Raw genomic sequence first — 24,869 nt, 5'->3', positions numbered from 1 at the left:
TCAAAATGAAACCTGATCATGTCACATCTCTGCTTAAAGCTCTTCCATGAGTGTCTAAACTTCTTAGGGTTAAGGCCCACATGTTTAATATGACCTAAATGTTCTGGCGGTCTAGCTTTGGCATAATTCTCCAGCGTCACCTCACAACTACCCCCTGTTCGAGCAAAATATCTTAACATCATTGTTTCCTCTTTGTAAATACTCTCCCTAATTCCAAACCCGACTTTGTTAGTCCCAACTATACAATCTCAAGTCCGTACATTCTCCTTTGAGGACTTAATGCAATTCATAACTTAATAATTATCAGTCTGCTATCTCTTTCTCTTGCAAGATTAATTAATTCACTTATTTGCTAATACTTTGCCAAGTACCTACTATGAGCTAGATACTGTAAGCTCCATAAAAGCATGGATTCAGGATGTACTGTTCATCACTGATTCCCACTACCTCATCGGACACATAGTAGGTAACTCAAAAAAACTTGTTCAATGAGTGAATGAATATGTTTATTCCATTTTAATTTTTTTAAGTACCTATTACAATGTTAGATACAAAGACCATACTCCATAAGCAATCCTTTAATATTTTGGAGGGAAAGACTGGGTAGCATTTAAACTTTGCATCATCAATTAGCATTTTGAAAAGGCAAATAAAAACACACAGGTGGCTAAAATATTACCTTTGACAGTTTCTTAAAGTAATAAGGGACCGTAGTAACGGATATTCATGACTTTCCTGCCCTAACACACACAGATGCATGTGTGTGCACCAACATAACCAAATATATATATTTATATGCACCTAGATAGCATCTACACAAGAATATCATTCACACATTTGTTAATCACAGATTTGTTTATATAGTACTTCTACAGGGTGGAGTAATAATTTGTGAGTCTTTTAAACTGATGTAAGAGACATTTTTCAGCTTATTCTGTGAGCAAATGTGATGAGACCAAGTCCCTACTTAGAAATTCAAGCCTAGAGAACTGGATTAATAAATATAAATGAATTCATTTGACAGAGTGACATTTTCATTTAATTAAGGCAGAAAATCAGCTCTAAAACAAATGATTGTCCCTGACAAAGAAGCAGAAAGTGGTTCTTAATAAATTTCTAATAGCTCTTCCATGGGCTGAGGAAGGTCTTCAGTGATAGAGTACTTCGGTGGGGGTGGGGAGTGGGATGAAGGGAGGGAGGGTGAAGAGAAATTGGAAAGAAAGGAAGAAAAGGAACGGGGAAGCACAAAAGGTAGTGCATATTAAAAAATTTAAAAATAGCAAGAAAATTAGAGACCATTTATTTGTGCTTTAATACATGTCAAATCCTGATAGACCAAAATTATTATAGTAAAACTCTTTCTGTAACAAAACAAATATCCAAGTTTTAGGAGAGAATGAATTTAAAAAATATATAAAACAAAGGTCAATACAATTTGCTCTATTATTTCATCTCTTCCTCCTTTCTGTGGTGTGGTCTGAATTTTAGGGACACAAATGACAAAAGAAAAATCAAATTTTCTGATACATAGACATAAGGATAAATGCACACATATGTAGTTTATAAAAGTAACTGAATCATAACAACCAATCACATGATAGAAATGAGATAAACTGAAAGGCATACCCAAATACTGATGTTTTCAGAATCTCCATATACTACCTTCACGAACATTTGATAGTTTTTAGCACTAAACATTAGGTTTGTTTCTCTAATAGAACTTGGAAAGAGGGAATCTTTAGATGTATAAATCAGAGCCACATCACTTCTTACATAGCAGATACTTCAAACCATCACAGTCACTGTTAATAAATTTCTGTCCACTCATTTATGCCAAATCAATTTCAATTAAATCAATTAAAATGATAACTAGCAAAATTTCACATTATTGATCTAACAACGTTAAGATTACTCAAGATATTGGCAGCACTAAGAAATGCTATGCTGACAGCTCTCCTTCATTATGATGCCAAGTTGAAAAACAAATTTGATTTCTTAGGGACCCAATAGCTCAGGTATGCAGGAAGCATCTCAGCAAAACCACACACCATGTGTTCCTAGCAGCCCAAAAAATGCAAAATGGAAGATGGAGGGTGATAACTGTGTTTTGATAAGCAAGCTATCAAATCTTTTATTTGAATAGTCTCAAGTGTTAATTTTTTAAAGTGCATCATGAGTTTCTTGCAAAAGAAAAAAATGTATTTTTGAAATAAGAAATACTTCACAGCAGGCAGATAGGGGAGTGGAAATAACATGGGCTTCGGAGGTAATTAGTCATCTTACTCACTGCAATGGCTAATTTTGTATGTCAGCTTGACTGGGCCATAGGGTGCCCAGATATTTAGTCAAACATTTTTCTGGGTGTATCTGTGAGGGTGTTTATGGATGCAATTAACATTAGAATTGGTAAATAGAGTTAGGCAGACTTCCCTCCCCATGTGGATGGTCTTCAGCCAATCAGTTAAAGGCCTGACTAAAAGAAAAAGGCTGGCCTTCCCAGGAGTAAGAGTAAGAGTAAGAGGGAACTCCTTTTGCCTGACTGCCTTGAGCTGAGACACTGGGTCTTTTTTCCTGTCTTCAGACCTGAACCTAAACATTAGCTTGTCTTGAGTTTTGAGCATGCCAGCTTTTGGAATGAAATTCACACCATCTGCTCTCCTGGTCCTCAGGCCTTTACATTTGAACTGGAACTACACCATTAGCTTTCTCTGGTCTCCAGCTTGCCAACTACAGATCTTGGGACTTGTCAGCTTCCATAATAACATGAGCAGATTTTTTATAATAAATCTTCTCTCTGTATACATACATCTTATTGGCTCTCCAGGAATTCAGACTAATAGAAACATTTTTTACCTGTGTGGATTTGGGCAGGCATTGTGGCTCTTTGGGCCTCCTTTTCTTTATCTGTAGAATGGGGTCCATGACACCTACTTTGCAAAATTACTGTGTGAACTAAATGCAGAGTTTACTAATAAAATGTGAAGTGTGTACACAGGTACACAATCAGTATTAGCTCCAGATTTCCACTGGTGATAAAGTGAAGATTTGGGAAACTTTTATAGAAATAAAAACTAGTATCTAATGCTAATGTTAGACATTAATAATTTAGAAAACTGCTACCTAACTTTGAGACCTTAATGGTTTCCAATATGAATCCCCAAATTGACCTTTTAGAGCTGAAGCAACTATCTTTCTTTCTCTTCTTCCTCTCTTCTATATTCACAGGAGGTGGAACCATGATAACTTTGCCCTTATACCTGCCAAGCACAGGAAATTGTAGAGTCTCTGTATAAAGCAACTTGTTTATTATCCTTTGGGGGCTGCCTAAGAAAACTTATTTCATATTTCTGGGGAAATAGGAGGTGAGATTTCAGCAGTGCTGTCTCCTGAGAACTATGGAGGGTGGGCTACTTTCTTAGGTCTTGAAGACATCACCTGCAAGGTTAGGTGATAGTGTTAGATGGGCTCCATTTTAGTTTGGGTTTTAAGATAGGATACCTTTAAGTACCCCAAGAGCTGAAAACTCCTTCTGAATTCACCTGGTTATGACAAGAGAGCTCCTTAAGGCCAAAGGGAGTTTGACTCAGACACTATTAAAGAGCTGCATGCATGCCTAGAGTGCTATGTGCTCTGAATCTGCATACAGCTTGACAGCAGACCCTCACGCTTTCACATGCACAGGAGTCAACTGCGGTGAAGCTGCGAAAAATACTAATGCCTGGGCCTGAGGGTCTAATTTGTCAGGTTCAAGGTAAGGTCCAGGAATCTCCATTTGGAAGAAGTAGAACAAAACAATTCTGCTGCAAGAAGGTCATGAATTTGGGGGGGGAGAATGTGGTGAAGAAGAGTGAAGGACGAATCTTTACAATCCTCTCCTTTACCATTTTTCAATCTATTATCACAGGTTGTCTAGTCTCCTCTTCTCTTGGGGATGAGGATGACTTCCTCATCCTCATTTGCCACCACCCTCATCCAGGTTGTCATCATATTCTGCGTAGATTACCACAACAGCCTCCTAACTAGACGTCTTTCCTCCTGTCTTTGCTTTTCCAGTGCATCCTCTCATCTTTTGTTATGTAAATCTGATTAGGACAGTCTCTGATTCACAACCCTTCTGTAGTTGCCACTGTCTTCAGGATAAATTCTAGATTCCTTGAGAAAAGCAAACATTTAAGGCATTCACTTCACCTTTCCTTACTCTTCCAATCTCACTTTCTGCCATCTCCACCCGCCTTCTGACCAACTCCTAACCCTCTAACTATATTAGGCTTCTTCATGCTCCTTGAACACACCAAACTTCCTCTTCAACCTTCGCCTCTGCGATGGTTAACTTTATGTCTCAACTTGACTGAGATAAGGGATGCCCAGATAGCTGGTGGAATATTATTTCTAAGTGTACCTGCAAGGGTATTTCCAGAAGAGATTAGCATTTAAATCAGCATACTAAATAAAGAAGAGCTGCCCTCACCCATGTAGGTGGAATTGTCCTGTCTGTTGAGAACATGAACAAAACAAAAAAGTGGAGAAGGACAACTTGTTTCTTTCTCTCCTTGAGCTGGGGCATCCATCTCCTTTTGCCCTTGGACACCGTAGCTACTGGTTCTTGGGCCTACAGACTCTGGAACTTACACCAGCAGCTCCCTCTATTCCCAGGCCTTCGGAATTGACTAAATTATACCACCAGCTTTCCCGGTTCTTCCGCTTATAGATGGCAGATCGTGGGACTTCTCAGCCTCCAAAATCATGCGAGCCAATTCCCATAATAAATCTCCTCTTATATGTCTATATATACCCTATTGGTTGTTTCTCTCTGAAGAACCCTAATACAGCCTCAGAACAGTCTGTTCCTTGCAACTGGGACATTTTCTTTCTATAGTCACCAAGCACCACCTAATCTGCCTAACTCTTCCTCCTCTTTTAGATCTCAGCTTCCTGAAGGAGATTTTCCTGATCCCTCAGAGCCAGAGAAGTCCCTCTGCTTACTTGCTCTCCAAAGCACAATTAATGACCCCATTCATATCATCCACCATGTTACTATGATTCCCTGTGGATGAGTGTCTTCTCCACTAAAATATAAAATCCATGTATAAACTAACCATATCTATTTTGCTTATTATATTTTGCCAAAAGCTAGTAAAGGCCTGATACAAAGCAGGCTCTCAGTAAATACAGTTTTATAGTAAATATACTATCACAACATGCTGTACCTCTCTAGAGCTCTTATCACTTTGGTAATTTTATATTTGTTTGATGACTAAAGAGGAAATAAACACATCTTGCTAACTGTATAGCTGGCAAATTTCAGAGGTCACTTTTCCTTGTAACCTTTTCTGACACATTTCTTCTAGATTGGATACCCTTCCTACATGACACTGCAAACATCCACACTTCTGTCACACTGCAGACATTTCTGTGCTATAACATTTTACATATAGGTCTCCTTCACATGACTTCAAGGGCAAGAACTTAATATTCATCCCTGTATCCCTAACATATAGCATATAAACAGTACTTGACACTTGTTAGCTTCTCAATGTTTTTTGAATTACTAAACAAATGATTGTGTAATTGCTACTGTAAAAAGATAAACAAAATGAGGGCTGGGCGTGGTGGCTCATGCCTGTAATCTCAGCACTTTGGGAGGCCAAGGTGGGTGGATCACCTGAGGTTGGGAGTTCAAGACTAGCCTGACCAACATGGTGAAACCCCATCTCTACTAAAAATACAAAATTAGCCAGGCGTGGTGACGCATGCCTGTAATCCCAGCTACTCAGAAGGCTGAGGCAGGAGAATTGCTTGAACTCAAGAGGTGAAGGTTGCCGTGAATCAAGATCGCTCCATTGCACTCCAGCCTGGGCAACAAGAGTTAAACTCCATCTCATAAATAAATAAATAACAAAATGAAAAAGGGGATACTAAGAATGGAAGTATTATTTCAGAGAAGGATAAGGAAAGAAGGCTTTATTCTTGTCTGGGGCTCAAGGCTGGACCAATGACTGTACAACTTTAGAGTCCGTTCACAGTGTAGTCTATGCACATGGTACCTTCTAGAATTGGCATGTAGAAATTCTGATGCAATGGGAGGCTTGAACATCTACACTGCACAGGGGTTTATGCCAGATACTGAGAATTGGTGGTCCCCCGCAAAAAGGCCAGAGAAATTAGTTAATATGCAATACAAGTCCTAAAGCACACAGATGGCATATTTTTCTGTTTCTTCTTAGAAAATCCAGAACATCTCAGTGCATCTCTGAAAGTGGCTGTGATTTCCTCTTATCCAGTCCACGTGGCAATGTTCTAATTCAACTGCCTCTCTAAAGAGCCCATAGGACATTTGAACACCACACATATTGGATTGTAGGGTCTAGACTTATCCTCAAGAATAAAACAAATATCAATTGTTGAATGCCCATAACTCATCTTTCTTCAGAGCAATATTAGTAATTTAAGACCCTTCAAATCCACAGTCAAGCCACAAGGTCAAGGCGATATAACAATGCAACCTTATGACCATCTTAAATTGTCCAAACAAGAGATATCACATATATTGTTTCATCTAGTACATTTAAATGCAAAGTGGTCAATGCATTTGAGGTTGGTGAGTTCTGCAGGGGCAGACATGAAACATTTTTGAAGTCTCTGAAATTCCCTAAAAGTTACTCATCACAATGCAAAGAATGACTTAAAACATTGAGCTGTGAAGCAGCAATGACAAGGATCATTCCTGACAGAAAAAGTCCAAATTAGACGAATAATGTGTAGACATGTCTCCCATATGCTGGTTAGAGGAACCATTGGGGTGCTACAATAGGCAGATATTTTTCTATCATGACAATGTAACAGACAAGAATCATGAGTCCATGTCAAGCCTTAAACAAAACTCCTTCTTGGATTAAATGATCATAATGGATTTCCAGAATAAAAATGAAACAGGGATAGATGCTAACCAGGATATACATCTCATAATTCTAACCACTACTGATAAACTGACATATGATTTTAATAATCCCCTCAAAAAATCTGTGTTTCGGCCTTTAAATATAAAGCTCATTCTAAGGAGAATTTCTCTGATGACTTAAAGACTTGATAAAATTAGAAATATTCCTGGCCACAACATTTCTGCAAGAGTGGGAAGATTTTGAAATGTGTCAGGGGAAATCTTAAGGAGGTAGCAGTTTGAGAAAATGTGGACTTGGAGGAAATTGAGAAGGGACACGTGGTTGGTAGATGATAATCAAATAAGGCTGAATGAAGAAATAGTAATAAAAGACCCTAGTTACAGAAGAGTAATCTCTTCAGATTCCTATTAAGTTACTCATCCAAAATCCTTATCTACCATGAGCTGCTGAGCTCATGGTCATAGGAGAAGGTTCACTTAGCAATCACTTGAGAGTGTCACTCAGGAGAACATTTAAGGACCGAAAATATTAGATGAAACAACTCAAAGCAGGTGAGTGGCTTATAAACATAAGAGCCCTTGCCATTGTCTTTACTTGTCGGGTCAATAGAAAAAGATCACAAGGGAATAAAGAAGTTCTTAAAAAAAGAGATTCTAGGTAATGTTGCTCGTGGAGAAAGATGATTCAAAATGGCTTTGTAGCTACGTTTATTTTCTTATGAATCCATAAAAAATTGACACTGCATTCACTGCTTTGAGAAGATTAAGTGGAAAATGAAATAGATGAAGAAAATGAGAGAAAAGGGCAACAATTAAATTTATATTAGAAAAAACATACAGAGGATCCACCTCCTGCTAGCACTATGCAAAGCAAAATTAGAACACAATTGAGGTTTGCTCATAGTCTACAAGGAAGACAAAACACCACCATGCCTTTATACAGGCTTCCCTTTCTGACAGTCTTTGTGCACCTGTTAACATTTTTATCCCTTAAAAGCTAGCTCATTTGTTGTAGCACTGGCAAGTCTTCCTTATCCCACCTATTCCCACGCAAGGCTGAGTTCCAGCTCTGTGCCGTCATTATACTATCAGTGTCTCTATAATGGCATACATCGCTCTGTTCTTATTGCTAGAATGGACACTCCCATTTTATCCCCAGTACCTCACATAAAGCGTGGAGCACACTGGATGGAAGAACAATGGATACTATGTGATGAATACAACATTATTAGTCTGAATAAAGAGAAGAGGGACCAAAAACAAACAGACACGTAGACAAATGGAACAGAATAGAGAACTCAGAGATAAGAGTGCACACCTACAACAATCTGATCTTTGACAAACCTGACAAAAACAAGCAGTGGGGAAAGGAGTCCCTATTTAATAAATGGTGCTGGGAAAACTGGCTAGCCATATGCAGAAAATTGAAACTGGACCCCTTGCTTACACTTTATACAAAAATTAACTCAGGATGGATTAAAAACTTAAATGTAGGCTGGGCACAGTGGCTCACTCCTATAATCCCAGCACTTTGGGAGGCTGAGGCGGGAGGAGTGTCTGAGGTCAGGAGTTCAAGACCAGCCTGGCCAACTTGGTGAAACCCCATCTCTACTAAAAATACAAAAATTAGCTGGGCATGGTGGTGGGCACCTATAATCCTAGCTACTCAGGCAGTTGAAACAGGAGAAGTGCTTGAACCAGGGAGGCAGAGGTTGTAGTGAGCCGAGATCATGCCATTGTACTCCAGCCTGGGCAATAAGAGTAAACCTCTGTCTAAAAACAAAACAAAACAAAACAAACAAACAAATAAACTGAAATGTAAAACCCCAAACTATAAAAACCCTAGAAGAAAATCTGAGCAATACCATTGAGGACATAGGCACGGGCAAAAATTTCATGACAAACATGTCAAAAGCAATTGTAACAAAAGTAAAAACTGACAAATGGGATCTAATTAAAGAGCTTCTGTACAGCAAAATAAACTATCATCAGAGTGAACAGAAAATCTACAGAATGGGTGAAAATTTTTGCAACCCATCCATCTGATCAAGGTCTAATATCCAGAGTCTACAAGGAACTTAAACAAATTTACAAGAAGAAAACAAACAACCCCATTAAAAATTGGGCAAAAGACATGAACAGACACTTCTCAAAAGAAGACACTTATGCGGCCAAAAATCTTGAAAAAAAGCTCAACATCACTGATCATTAGAGAAATGCAAATAAAAATCACAGTGAGATACCATCTCATGCCAGTCATAATAGGGATTATTACAAAGTCAAGAAACAACAGATGCTGGTGAGGTTGTGGAGAGATAGGAATGCTTTTACACTGTTGGTGGGAATGCAAATTAGTTGAACCATTGTAGAAGACAATGTGGTGATTCCTCAAAAGACCTAGGAGTGGAAATATCATTTGACTCAACAATCCCATTACCTGGTATATACCCAAAGGAATATAAATCATTCTGTTTTAAAGACACATGTATGCATATAATCACTGCCACACTACTCACAATATTAAAGAAATGGAGTCAACCCAAATGTCAATCAATGATAGACTGGATAAAGAAAATGTGGTACATATATACCATGGAATACTATGCAGTCATAAAAAGGAATGAGATCATGTCCTTTGCAGGGGCATGGATGGAGCTGGAAGCCATTATCCTCAGCAAACTAATGCAGAAACAGAAAACCAAATACTTCATGTTCTAACTCGTAAGTGGGAGTTGAACAGTGAGAACACATGGACACAGGGAGAGGAACAACACACACTGGGGGCCTGTTGGGGTGGAGGGTTGGGGGAGGGAGAGTATCAGGAAAAATAGCTAATGCATGCCAGGGTTAATACCTAAGTGATGGGTTGATAGGTGCAGCAAACCACCATTGCACACGGTTACCTATGTAACAAACCTGCACATCCTGCACATGTACTCTGGAACTTAAATAAAATTTTTAAAAAAGAAAAAAGAAATGCAAAAGGATGGGAGAATGATTGGTTCTGCCAGAAAGATGAGGTAAGCCTTTTCAGAAGAGTTAATATCTCATCAAGGCTATGTCTTTTCATGAGTTTTATTATACGATATTCACAACAATCCTGTGAAATAGATCCTATTTCCATTTTTATAATGAAGATATCTTAATTTCTGACAAGCAACTTGCCCAAAGTTAATACATCCATGAAATGTCTAGAATGGCTAGGCGATGCTCAGGAGTTCGATTTTCATTCTGTAGGTAATTGGGAACCATTAAATGTTTTAAGGATGGAAATAATGTTGTCAGAAGTATATTTAACTCTGGCAATAGAAGTGGGAAGTTAACTGAAGTAGAATTGAGGGAGCAGGACAGAGACTTCAGATCAAATGATAACTAGAAGGTTATTCAAATGGCCTGGGAAAGAGCTGAAGAGGAATGAATTAACACAGTGGTTTAGGGTAGAGATAAGGCTGGGAAAGATAGGAAACTCACTTCACAAGCAGAACTCTGAGGATTTGGTCATGGACTCCATGTGAGTGATGAGGAAAATGGAGTAATCACAGGTGGCTCTGAGCCTTCTATGACAGGTGACAGCGTGAGTCATGGAGGTATTAACCTTGAGAACCAACACAGGAGGAAGAACAGACTGGGGAGATGGTAGAAAAGATAATGGGTTAGATTTGGATATTTTAAATTTGAGATGTCAGAGGAATATGCCCGGGTACACATCTTTTAGAGAGAGAAAAATAAGAATCTGTAGTTTCAGAGAGGCGTAAAATGTAAATCTGAGAGTCACTATGATGTAGGGGATGCTGAAGTGGCAGAGGGTGAGATTGTCCAGGCAGCATGCAAAATGCCAACAACTAAAAGGACCTACCCCCAGGAGGAATCAACATCTGGGAAGTGTCAGAAGAGGGCAGTTTGCCAACAGCCTGAGAGAGGCCATTAGAAAGAGAACCAAGAGAGTCAATATCATGTACATGGAACATGTGAGCACCAAGGCAAGGAAAAGCTCTTGCTATCCAATGATAAAGGAGAAGAACTGTGTTAAAGAGAACTGGCATGTGAACATCAGATTTGTAACACCAAAGCCTCAACTAAATAAAAGACATGAAAGAGTCTGGAAATTCAAATAGCATAGTTTGAGACATACTAGACAATTAGAACATCAGACATTCTTCACATATGCATAAAAAGGAATCTGACTGGCTCATGGTTTCTTTCTCAGGAGCAAGAAGATTCTTTTCCTCAGAAGAGAGACAAAAGGAAGCGTTTCTCAGTGTCACTTGTAGAAAGACATATCCTATTGCCTGGTCAATAGATACTGAGAAAATTTGTTTTGAATAAATGAGTTAATGGTAAACATGTTTGACTTCAACTTACCTTGAGACAGTTTACAAAAGACTCCCAGGAAATTGGGGCCCTTAACGATACTGGTGGCTCCAGGAAGCACTAGGTAGAACTTCTACAAAGACGCAGTGTTTTGTTTGTTTGTTTGTTTTCCAGAAAACCTCCCATTGTTTTTATATGCATTAAAGCCAGTCTCTAATTCTGTTTTTCTTCTCGTTCCACCATCTTAAGAATACTGATCTGACAGTTTCTTATGAGGTCGAACATACATTTAAGATACCAATCAGCAATTTCACTTCTAGATACTTACTTTTATAGTGAAATAAAAATCAGTGTTTATAATAAAAACCTGTGTATGAGTGCTTACGGCAGCTTTGTGTCAAACAAAACAAAACTGCAAACAACTCAAATGTCCCACAGCTGAGGAATGGATACACAAACTGTGGTTATATTAGGTTGGTGCAAAAGTAATTGTGGTTTTTGCCATTATTTTTAATGGTAAAAACCGCAATTACTTTTGCACCAATCTAATACATTTAGTGGAATACTCAGCAATGAAAGTGAATGGAACGATGACACATCACAGCTTTGATAAGTCTAAATGCGTCTCCACAAGTGAAAGAAGTCAGACCCTATGACTCCATTTATATAGCATTCTGGAGAAGGCAAAACTGTAGGGATAGGAAACATCATAGGTTGCCAGGGGTTGGTAGTAATAAAAGGAGCTGACAACGAAAGAGCACATGGGAGAGTTTTTTCTGGAGTAAGAGAAATTTTCTATCTTGATTGTTGTGGTAGTTATTCAACTGCGTGCATTTGCCAATACTTGCATAACTGTGCACTAAAATTGGTGAATTTTACTGTACGCAGTACAGTATATACCTTGATGAAAACAATGAGATAAAAAGAATACTGGCATGGGAATTAAGAGAACTGCAACCTAGTTTCAGTTATGCCACTAACAAGCTGTGTAACTATGAACAAACCTCGAATCCTCTTTGGGGTTTGGTGCCCAAATCTGCAAAATGAGACTGGACAATTTATCAACAAGTCTATTGCTCCATTCTACAAAGACTTCCTTCTTTAAGCAAGGTGGTGGACCAGATGGCCTATTTCAGTTCAGATGGCCTACTTGAGTTGCTGAAGTATCATTGCGGAGGTGACTAGACTAAAATAGTTAGTCCGTACATACAGTTCTAAAAAGTCTTCTTGGATTAGAAAGTAGTGTTTCTAATTTTTGTTGTTCCAAAAGACGGAGCTTTGGGAAAGTCCATCTGGTTATGCAATTCCCGAGTAAAATTTGACACACATATTTGGACAATGTGAAAAAAGTTCTTCAGGAAACACTAATGTTTAATGAGCTGTAACTGGCCCTGGTAAACAAACATACACTTCTTTTTTCATCTTATAGGCACTAATTATATGAGGATGGTAGCATCTACTACCCACATCTGCCTTACTCGCAGTTGAGACACTGCTTTCTATTGCCTGAATTTACCCAACCCTTAGTTGCTGATATATTTTTATACTTTCTACGTATTTGCAGCCAAGAAAGTCACTAAAAGGGACACCCCAAAAATAGCTCCACACTACAGCATGAGAAAATAAAAGAATAAAAATAATAATCTTGATGATTTTAAGAGCTTTGCATTTTTTTTACTTTGTAAAGCAGGGGTCCACAAACAATGGGCTAGCATTTTTTTGTTTGTTTGTTTTTACTGTGGTAAAAACTACATAGTATTAAATTTACTATCTTAACCATTTTTAAGTATACAGTTCAGTCATGTTAAGTATATCTAAGTTGTTGTGCAACAGATCTCTATAAGGTTTCATCTTGTAAAACTGAAATTTGTATATGAAACACAAATTCCTCCTCCCCCAAGCCCTTGTAGCCACTTCTCTACTTTGTTTCTATGATTTTGACTACTTTAGATACTCCATATGAGTAGAATCATGCATTATTTGTCCTTTTGTGACTCGCTTATTTTGTTTAGCATGATGTCTTTGAGGTTTATCATGCAGCAGGTGGTAGGATTTCCTTCTTTTTAAAGGCTGAATAATATTGCATTGTGTATATATACCATGTTTTCTTTATCCATTCATCTGTTGTTAGACATTTGGGTCACTTTTATCTCTTGCCTAATGTGAATAATGCTGCACTGAACATGGGTGTACAATTATTTCTAGATCCTGCTTTGAATTCTTTTGGATATGTAGCCAGAAATGAGATGGCTGTATCATATGGTAACTCTATTTTTAGTTTTTTGAGGAACCTCAATACTGTTTTCCATAATGGCTATACAATTTTATATTCCCACTAACAGTATACAAGGGATCTGATTTCTCTACATTCTTGCCAACACTAGTTATTTTCTGTGGGTAGTGTCCATTCTAATGGGTGTGAGATGATATGTGGCTTTGATTTGCATTTCTTTAATGATTAGTGATGTTGAGCATCATTTCATACGCCTATTGGCCATTTGTATACCTTTTTTGGAGAACTATCTATTTGAATCCTTTGCTTATTTTATTATTTGGTTTGTTTTTTTTTTTCCCTTGTGTTGAGTTGTAGATGTTTCTTATCTATTCTGGATATTAACCCCTTTTCAGATAGGTGATTTATATATATGTTCTATTCTGTGTTTTATATATATATTTATATATATGTTCTATTCTATTATATATATAATATATTATATACATATTCTATTCTGTGTTGTCTTTTCACTCTGTTGTTTCATTTGATGTGTATCAGTAATTCTTTTTGTAAATAAAATTGTATTGGAACACTGCTATGCCTAATTCATTTAAGTATTGTCTATGGTTGGGTTTTGCCTAGTGGGGGTAGTTGCAACAGATACCATATGGCTGGCAAAAACTAAAATACTTACTAACTGGTCCTTTACAGAAAATGCTTGCCAACCTCTGTCATAGAATATGCAATGAACTCTATTATATGGTTTCTACATAAAATCTCATTTAACTACCACCTGGAGATGGAAATTATTAGCCCATTTGACATAATAAAGGCAATAAAGCAGAGTGGGTAAAAGTTTGCAGTGGAGTCAGACAGACCTGTGCTATGCTTTTTACTAGTTGTCTGACTATGAGTATGTTACGTAACCTCTTCATCCTCTCTTATACCCATATTAAAATTGGGGCTAACAAACAGGACTGACCATGGTAGCATAAATGTCAGAAGCTGATGTGACAATTAGTACATGCTTTGTATACAGTAAACATTTATCACTCGTTAGCTATATGAGAGTCACATAGCTGATACTGAACATTCAGCATTCAATATTCCTGGAAGGGTTTTCCTACCAGAAACATTGTCCACTATTAAAAAGCTAAGGATACCCCTTGTGTCCTTGATTGTGGATTAATTTGAAGGATCCCAAAATATAATTTGCACCACTGCCATATATTACATAAGGCAGCTTCCCCCATTTCTCATGAACCAAACAGAAGGAAAGCATAATTATGTTTTCAGTTCTATACCATGTTTCCCAAGAGACAACTAGAAGTACTCTGACATAGCTGAGTTTCCAGCAGGTACATGCAAGCAAAAAAAAAAAAAAAAAAAAACAAAAACAAAACAACCAACCAGATTGACATCCTGGCCACTCCATGGACAGAACACAGAACACTAAAAGGCTACACAGAGGAGAGAATCACCTTAAAGGCACCAAAGGGATGACAAGAAAGCAGGTCCAAGCATTGACTTGCAAATATCACATAGTAAGCAGGCCATTGAGAATAAGAGCAGGGGGAATCAGAGGTCAGGATTTCAATTTAAGGATGGCTCTGGATTTAGATGATGATCTGTTTCAGGAATTTTTGTCATGATTCAGTGCTAGTGCTTATATACTGATATATCAACTATGCATGCAACATACAAAAATTTTCAAATGCCTTACAGTTTTTGTCAGCAGCCAGAACGAGGAAAGCAAGAAAAAAGGGGGCAAAGAATTCCTCTTTTCCGTGTTCAAATAACCCACGGTGGCTAGGTAGAGCTCTTTCGGTGCATTTGTGACCATTTTGGCCACTGTCATGGAGCTCCTGGCCAACTGTGTAAAAACAATTAGTGTGGAATCGAAGGCTTAAGACACGTTTTAAAACAGCAATTGAAAGACAGAAAAGTAGGCTTAATTATCTGTCATTTTATTGCCTCTAGAAATACTACGGCATGAGCGTTCAGATGATCATATGTAATTTCAAGTTCTGATTACAAACCGATGCAATTAATTTGATGTGTTTGTGTGTGTGTACGTTTAATTTCTACATCCCAAAGAGTGTTGTTTCCTTGAGAGAAAATCTTGGCGGGCATTCATTTGTTCATTTTGGGATTGATTTCCAACTCTGTGGCAGGTTGCTTTGAATGTCTTCAGTATGGGAATTACTGCATCCTTTAAGGATGTAGTTCTTCCTTGGAAATGGTAACCAAACATTTAACTCCAGATCTTGTATTTAAGGTGGACAATCAAGCACTGAAACACTGTGGATAAAAAATAAAGTTTGGAAAAAACAAATTCCCCATTTAAAAAACAAGCCAAGAATCGGAATAGATATTTTTCTAAAGCATATACACAAATAAGCAGTAAGTACACGCAAAAGTGTGCAGTATCATTAGTCATCAGGGGAATGAAAATCAAAACAATAATGAGATACCACTTTACACATACTGGAATGGCTATAATAAAGATAGGCAATAACCAGTGTTGGCAAGGATGTGTTGAAATTCATTTCTCATACACCGCGGGTGGGAATGTAAAACGGTGAAGTCACCTTGGCTTTCATACACATGGAGTTGTTACCATACGACCCAGAAGCTTAACTCCTCCATATCTATCCCTGGGAAATGAAAACATGGGTCCATGCAAAAACTTGCACAAAAATGTTCAAAGCCCCATTATTAATAACCAAAATTCAGAAACAATCCATCAACCGATGGATCAATAAAATGTGGTATAGTAATACAATGGGATATTATTCAGCAATAAAAAGAAAATAAATACTGACACATGCTTACTACATGGGTGCATCTTAAAATCATTATCCTAACTGAAATTAGCCAATTACAGAAGACCACATATTGTATGACTCCATTTATAGAAAATGCCCCGAATAGGCAGATGGACAGAAAGTAGATTATAGGCACACATCACATAATGTTTCAGTCAATGACAAACCACATATACGACGGTGGTCCTATAAGATGATTATACCAAAGTTTTATTGTACATTTTGTATGTTTAGGTAAGTCTAGATACACAAATACTGTTGTGTTACAATTGCCTACAGTAGTTAGTACAGTAACATGCTGCGGCCTAAGAGCAACAGGCTATACCAATTAGCCTAGGTGTGTGGCAGGCTATACCATCTCGGTTTGTCTAAATACACTCCATCATGTTCCCATAATGATGGAATCACATAACAATGTATTTCTCAGCACATATCCCTGTTGTTAAGCAATTAGGATTCCAGGAGCTGGTGTTGGCGGCATTGGGAAGAAATGGGGAATGACTGTTAATGGGTACAGAATTTCTTTTTGGGTTAATGAAAATGTTTTAACAATTATTGTGATGGTTGCACCACTCTCTTTACATACTATACATCACTGAATTTTAAGCTTTAAGTGGGTAAGTTGTATGTCATATGAATTATATCTCTATAAAGATGTTATAAAAATAAGGATTATTATAAATATATGAGGTTGATTAAATTGCATGGCTTCTATCACTGATAACCAACAATATTCTGTATTTACTATCATACTGTATCAAGTGATTTATGTATCTTAGCTCCCTTAATTCTTACAACATCCCTATTTGGTGAGCACAGCAAAATGTGTTAGGTACAGGATTTAAAATTTGGGCCTGATGCCAAAATTCACCCTTTTTCTTTCTTGTTTCTTTTAAAAAACTGTATTCCTTTAAATAGTTAATGTACTCATACATTTCATAAAACAAAGTGACATAAAAGGCACACACCCTCTCTCCATCCACCATCTTCCCTGTCCCACAGGTGCAGCTTGTATTAGCTTCTTGTACATCATTCAGCATTTCCTTAAAACAAAGCACATATGGATATACATTTTTATTTCCCCCTCTTTGGCAAATGTAGTATACTATACGCATTGTTCAAATATAGTACACATTGTTCTGCACCTTGCTTTTTTCACATCTCATAGTATCCCAGAGATCCTGCCATATTAGTATTCTTCATTCTCGTATTTATAGCTAAGAATACACCAGTGCCTGGATGTACCAAAATTTAATTTGCTATTCCCCTAAAGATGGACAGTTAAGTTGTTTCCAAGAAACTATATTTTGAAATTGCCTCCAAAGGCAAGAAGAAAACTCCTAAGAAATGCGATCATTTTTAAAATAAATTCCTTTCCTCAAAAATGGACTACTTTGAAAGTGTTAACTCTTCTTAAAATGTGTTGGTTAGTAAATATTTGTTAAATATCAATGCAATGGTCTAAATGTTATGCCTCCTCAAAATTTATGTATTGAAATCCTAACCCCCAAGGTGATGGTATTGGACGGCGGGCCCTTGCGTGGTGATCAGGTCATGGGGGTACAGCCCTCATGTATGGGATTGGTGCTCTTGTAAAAGTGGCCCCACAGAGATCCCTCCCCACATGACGTTACAATGATTAGAAGGCCAACTGTGAGGAAGTGGGCCCTCATCAGACACTGAATCTGCTGATGCCCTGATCTTGGACTTCTCAGCCTTCAGAATTGTGAGAGAGAAATTTTTGTTGTTTATAAGCTACCTAGGTAATGGTATTTTGTTACCGCAGCCTGAACACGTTAGATAATCATCAGCAACAAAAAATTAAATGCATTACACCAGAGTGACAGCCCCACATGAGCCATGGAAGGATACTCCATCTCTATGGATAAGAACTGTGATTCACCCTCTTGAAGAGGGAAGCCCAAGGATTTCCAAAAATATTCCAAAGTCTTTGTTTGTACTTATTCACCATATTATTTCTGCTGAACAATATTTACAGAGATGAAGAACCAAATATTCATTACTGAATTATCTATTACCTCTATGGTGAATTTCTATATGATATATATTTTAAACTTATCAGTTCACCTGAGTGGAATGAAATTCTAATATTTTTATTATAGCAAACCTAGACCCAAAATATTTTACACTTATCCGACTGTCTTTAGAACTTCTATTATCAGTCATAAGACATAAAAACAACTTGTCAATTTTGTTTCCTGTTTTTTTTTTTCTTAAAGAAACTAATGCTTCAATAAGGCTATGTATTTTCTGAAGGATGCCTGACATAACATGAATTTGAATACTAACATGTGAAGAACTGGCTCATGCCTGAAATCCCAGCACTTTGGGAGGCCGAGGTGGGCGGATCACTTGAGTCCAGAAGTTTGAGACCAACCCGGCCAACATGGCAAAACCTCATCTGTACTGAAAATACAAAAACTTAGCCTGGTGTGGTGGTGCATGCCTGTAATCCCAGCTACTTGGGAGGCTGAGTCATGAGAATCACTTCAACCTGGGAGGCAGAGGTTAAAGTGAGTCAAGATTGTGCCACTGCACTCCAGCCTGGGCAACAGAGTGAGACTCTGTCTCGAAAAAACCAAAACCAAAAAGAAAACATGTGAAGAACAAGCAATAAGAAAGGTAATGTCAGCACAGACAAAATTTCCAAGAGGTAGAGAACAATGCGGTCTTCCAAAGGGAACTGAATGGAAGAATTTAAAATGTACAGCTTTTCAAAGCTAAAGAAAGTGACAACAACTGAATTGAAAGGGCCGAACTGGGCATTAACTTCCCAGAACACATATATATATTTAGTTTAATAAACCTGAGTACTATCTTAGGAAAAATCTTATATATTATGCATCTAGGGCAATGAGAGCTGTAGAAAATGATTCTCCAAAGCAAACACACTACAAGCTGACACTAGAAGAGGAAAAGAGTCAAAGGTACACACAAAACATCACATGTGAGTTTAGGTCTCATTCTATAGATCATCACCAGAGGGAGAAAAAAAATGAGCTGTGAAAACCATAGACACTAAACAGAAGCTGGGCAGCTATGCTTGTGGTTGAAGCTTTAAAAAATGCATGTTTGTATTTTCTGATTGTAATTGTAATATGAATTTGCAGAAGATTTGGAAAATATAGAAAAAATAAGAATTTAAATCACCCACTTATCCCACAATCCAGAGAGATCCCTTATTAAAATGGTTGGCATATTTACTTGCAGTCTTTTTTTTCTGTAGATATAAGAATATATGGTTTTTACAAAATTGGGCTTATATTACGCATTCGATTTTACATGACCTTTTCCCCCACCTTGTATGACTTCAGTAATTTCCCATGTTGTCGTGTATTCTTTAAAGATGTAATTTTCATAACTGGGCATTATACTGAATCTTATGAATTTAAGCAGAATTACATGATTATTTTCATATTGCTGGACCTCTACGTCTCTTGTAAATTTTCCGTTTTCCAAATAGCACTGTGATAAACTTTCTTATCATAATCTTCATATTTCTATCTACTTCTTAAAAGAAACTTAAAAGCATATCAGTACTTCACATTCAAATTTAAATCACTTAGTATACCAGTAAATTCACCATTGGAAGTCTCTGGGGACAAAATGCAAATAATGCATATGAAACAAACAATACTATTTTATGCTCACTTGAAGTCTATATTTATCCTTCTAGAATAGTCATCTTTCAGGGAGCACATTATTTCCTCTAGGCAAATGGACTATTACTAGGTTAATCTAAATGCAATAACATGAAACTTGGCTGACCCAGATTTCTCCAATATCAGTACGCATGCAATTACAATATTCTGCAGAATGACAAATACTCAAGACTCTCAAAAACACATATTTTATCATCCTTTCATTTAAAACGGTGTACAATCGACACTAAAATAAAACAAATAAAGTTTATAGCCAATGAAGGTTGATAGTATCCAAATCTTATGTAGACATATAAGTTACATATAGTGTAACTTACGGCTTTCTTAGAATTCTAGTTTTATTTTGTTACTTCCACAGTTATTGAGATCTTAAGTGCTCTCATCATATTGAAGTTATTTATAATTCCTGTTAAGAATTATATACGCTTAACAGTCTGGTCCTAGATTCACTATAGTCTATTTTAAAAATTATTCTTTCAAGAAGCTAAATGGGGTTCTTACAATCTCTAAAGTGTGTGTGTATAATACATTCACATATAGTTATACATATCTAAAATGTTTTTCTCCCAGTAACTAGTGAAAAGCAAAATAAAAATACAACAAAAACTCCACTTATATCACTGGTCATCATAACTATAGAATCACTCGAATTCTAAAGCACCCTCACAACTGGTGCAGGTGAAGATAGCTAGAGCTGGACTGTACAGTTGTGCAGGCTGCATACTATACAACTCTAGTGAGTGCAATCGTACCCCGATTGATGTGACTGGTATTCTTTGGGGTTGTGCAGTATACAATCCATACAACTGTATGTGACGACCTTGAAGTTAGCTCAGGTAATTCTGTTTGCTCATCCATTAGTTATCTGTGCATCCTTTTCTCTAGAGAGCTATGAAAAATGTTTTCAAAGGGAAGTAATCTTTAAATCTGTGTACTATTTTCTAGGAAGGAAATTCTGCGAAGAAATAGAACAAATTCTCCCCGGCTTCCATCTGTCCTAATAGTAAGGTTTTCTTTCTTCCCATCTCCCCTTCCATCAACCCATCAGGAAGCAACAGGGTACCTTGTGTGAGTAACTGTAGATTTCTGACTTCTTCTCGCACCTTCAGCTGGAGCACCTGTTGTAAGATGTGCTGCCGGAGGTTCTCCTGGGCAATCCCCATTCGCTCAAGCTTTTTGTCAGTAAGTCTCAGCAGGGCTCGCCCTGCAAGGTTTTAAGAAATAAAAGGAAAAGCAAATGAACTACTTGCTGAAGAAAGATGTCCATTTTGGTCTTGACTAACCCTGCCATCACAGAAGTTTCTACCTAAACACAGACTTTTAGAATAAAAGTCCTCCATTATTATTGCTGACACAAATGGATTATCTGGGTGAAAAAATACATACATATTTAAAAGAGAACCCTAACTTTTAATTGAACATTGGGAAACCCCACTGACTCACACATTCAGTTAGAATGTGTGACTCATACACTCAGTTAGATAAAATAGGAAAACCTTAACCTGGATATTTGGGTCACAAATTGCAGGTTTCCATAGAAACAATGCTCTTCATCGGGGGATGGATTCTCAGGCTGGCCCACAGGAGCCCAAGTCACTGACAACTCACTTACAACCCAGCTGAAGAACTGGATGCTCTAACAGTGGTACATATATTAACTCTAGTAATGTGTAACACAGGGTATAATAACATTTCTGTGAAACATGCATTTAGAGTCCAGTTTTAATCTGCAGGCAATTGACACTCCTGCTGTACCCCTGATGGGCTGGAGGTTCCATGTCTAGCTGGTGGGAGCTATGCCTTAATCCCAATTACTGGCCTAATGCAAGGGTTCTAGCAGGGCTGAGAGGGAGAAGAGCAGGGTAAAAGAGTATCCAAAGAGTTGAAAAACAAGGCACCTCAAGGTGTGAATGCCTACAATGTGCAGACACCCTGGGCTATGGTCAGCTGGCATGGCCTCTCTTCAATCTTTCTTTCCCTGTATACTTCTCTTCCTACTGTGATTTCCATCAAATTCTCCTCCACTCTGTGCTTGCCCTAAAATAAGTATATTTCCATTTTGAGGGTTTACTGCAAGAAATAAAGAGTGATCATTGCTAAATGCCCATAGCACCACCTCTACTCTTCTCCAACATTCCTACTCATCACATCTGCAGATCTTTTCTCATTTCTACAGATGAAGAAGAGATAGAGTCAACTACATGTGATGAATGATGTCTTCAGGTATATTATCATATACATCTCACGAGGAGACAGGTGAATGGAGAAAACCAGTTAGCAGCAGTTTGTGTTGTTTATGCTTCTAGTTTCCTTCCTTTTAACCTTTGCTAAGTGCATCTGTCAGGATAAGTTAGTTTATATGCTGATGTAAAAACAATTCCAACATATCAGTGGCTACAACAAACTTTACTTCCAGTTTATTCTGCATGCCAAACTACAAGTCTACCCATCTTGAACACTGCTGATCAATGTAACAAGAGGGAGGAGAGAAGGTTCTAGAAGATCTTCATGCTATTAATGAAATGCTCAGCTTAGAGTCATTTATATATCATTGGCCAGAACTAGTTGCATGAACATTTCCACCCACAAAAGGGCCACTAGTTGTACTCCCAACATGTGCCCAAAAGTGAGATGCTTAATAAGCAGCACTAGTGAGAATTATGCTAATATAGATGTGGCCCTGGACAAAAGGCTAGACAGAAAGTGAGTTCTTCGACGTGTGCATGTTTGCAGTGGTTGGGGGTGGAGGTCTGAAGCTTCAGTGGAACCTGCATTTGTGAGAGGAATCCTACATAACTACAGCTCAGGCTTGGCAACACCAGGCAGATGGTGGTGGTCATGAGAAAAGGAAGGAAAGGACAAAATTGGACTCCAGTAATTTCCATTGCATTCTGTGGCTGGTGGATTAATGGGCCCCTAAAGATGTCCTTGTTCTTATCTCTGGAACCTGTTAATTTCTCACCTTACATGACAAAAGGGACTTTGCAAATGTGATTAAGGTAAGGAGGATCTTGAGATGGGAGAGTACCTTCATTATCCAGGTGAGTCCAATCTAATCACAAGGGTCCTTAGAAGTGAAAGAGGGAGATGGGAGAGCCAGAGAAAGATGTGACAATGGAAGCAGAGGTCAAAGTGAAGTGGCCAAGAGCCAAGGAATTCAGGCAGCCTCTAAAAGCTGGAAAAGGCAAGGAAATGAGTTATCTCCCACACCCTCTGGAAAACAGCTCCACTAACATGCTGAGTTTAGCCTTATGAGACCCATTTTTGGACTTCTGATCCCTGTAAGTGTAAGACAATAAATTTGTGTTGTTTTAAGCCATGGGAGTTTGTGATAATCTGTTATAGCAGCAGTTGGCCTTGTGACTGGAATTTACATGTTTTTAAGAAGTCAAACAGATGGCTTTAGATTTCCTTTCCTTTCCCCATTTCTGGTTGCTGGCACACACAAAGGTAAAAAGCAGAGGAGTGCTAAGGAGAGGTGAGCCTGAGTGCCGGGCTTCCAGGACAGCCCTGCAGTCCAATGCTTTGCTCACTGTCAGACCTTAGTCCAGAAGTTTCACTCAGAAAACAAAGAATAGGGCTTAAATATCATTTATATGGATAATTGGCCTCCAAACAACAGACATCTACATCTTTATACATGTCATAAACTTACAAATACTGCATAAAACACTCCCTGAAGCTCTGATGATCTTAATCCTTCCCAACATAAAAATGTAGATCACCCTCCCTCATTTCTGTTCCCAATTATTTGGGCTGTGGTTTCGCAAGCTGTGGCATTTCCTAGCAAGAGCTGCCGAGGCACTGATAAGACACGCGGCTGCTTTTGTCTTAAGCTGGCTGGGCCATCGTTAGAACACAGTGTTAAGGCATCAGAGGCAGGGTTTTATTCCAGCGCATACAGCTCAACTTTCCTTTGTTTGATGCCTTCCTGTAAACCTGTAGTCCCAGCCTTTTCATAAATGCATCTGATTGGTCAAAGTAAAGATACATAGCCCTACTAGAATGTTATTTCTACTTTGGTGGGTTAATTGCATTGGGTTTAAATATACGAGTCAGAAAATTCTGTCAGTTATAGAAGTCTGTTCATTTTCTGACTGTGTGATACAAACAATCATGCTTATGAACATTTCACATATTAAATGTCCAACTGTTCAAATTATTTAATCCAAATCCTGAGAATTATTTCTACTCTGTTGGAAGAGAAATTGAGAAGTTAAAGAATATCTAAAACATGAGCGCTCGTCCTAATTTTCCCCACTCTACATTCAGTCGTGCTTTATCTTCCTTGGTAGGATAATGAAAGGGTTAGTTTTCAAGAAAGATTAAGGATAAAATTTCTTTTAAAATTTCCTGATAGAATCACTTCTAGAGAAGAGCATGATCTGTACACCAAAAATCTTATTAACAAAATCTGATTCATGGTCTTCTTTGGATGGTTTCTATGGATTGATGGTTCTGGAAAATTTCTGTAATAATTAAATTATTTCTAGGAGTAAATATCCCATCAATCTCCTAGTCCACCACCTCCTGATGAATATAAAATAAACAAATGTCCAAATAAGTGAGGTACTATTTTGATGAGGTATCAAGAAAGTGGTAAGTAAGCAATCATCAAATTATTTTATCATTTATGTTAATTTTTGTTGTTTATCATAAAATTCAATTGTTAGTTCAACAAACACTTATTGAGCACTCACTATGCCTCTGTTACTTTGTGACTCCCCCTGGATACAGCGATGAACACAGCAGACAGAGTCACTTTTGAAGCCTTCAGGCTGACAAGGAAGGTAACTCATGGCAAACGTCTATGAGTATGTGATGAATGCTAAGAAATGCTAGGACTGAAGGAGGAAGCAAGAGTTAGACAAAACCTACTGATAGAGCAAATATATATATATATATATATATTTTTGAGACTGAGTCTGGCTCTG

The 24,869-nt window shown here is 37.8% G+C and overlaps 1 protein-coding gene across 7 annotated transcripts in view; it reads right to left on the bottom strand.

Moving 5' to 3' along the window:
• The window catches only part of LOC105468533 (sterile alpha motif domain containing 12), a 495,768-nt gene that overhangs the window by 241,457 nt on the left and 229,442 nt on the right, over positions 1-24,869 (bottom strand). For 6 of the 7 annotated variants that reach the window (XR_979516.3, XR_011606361.1, XR_011606362.1 and 3 more), the window contains exon 4: positions 20,999-21,139. Coding sequence is in view for 3 of the 7 variants with exons in the window: in XM_011718764.2 (XP_011717066.2) it covers positions 20,999-21,139 (141 nt within the window). In the remaining 4 variants the exon portion in view is untranslated. Of the gene's footprint in view, positions 1-17,220; positions 17,296-20,998; positions 21,140-24,869 lie in introns of all 7 variants that reach the window. The other variant, XR_011606363.1, reaches the window with a different exon arrangement.

Source organism: Macaca nemestrina, chromosome 8 (assembly GCF_043159975.1).
Source record: "Macaca nemestrina isolate mMacNem1 chromosome 8, mMacNem.hap1, whole genome shotgun sequence".
NCBI classification, from domain to species: domain Eukaryota; kingdom Metazoa; phylum Chordata; class Mammalia; order Primates; family Cercopithecidae; genus Macaca; species Macaca nemestrina.
This window is presented reverse-complemented; position numbering and strand designations above follow the sequence as displayed.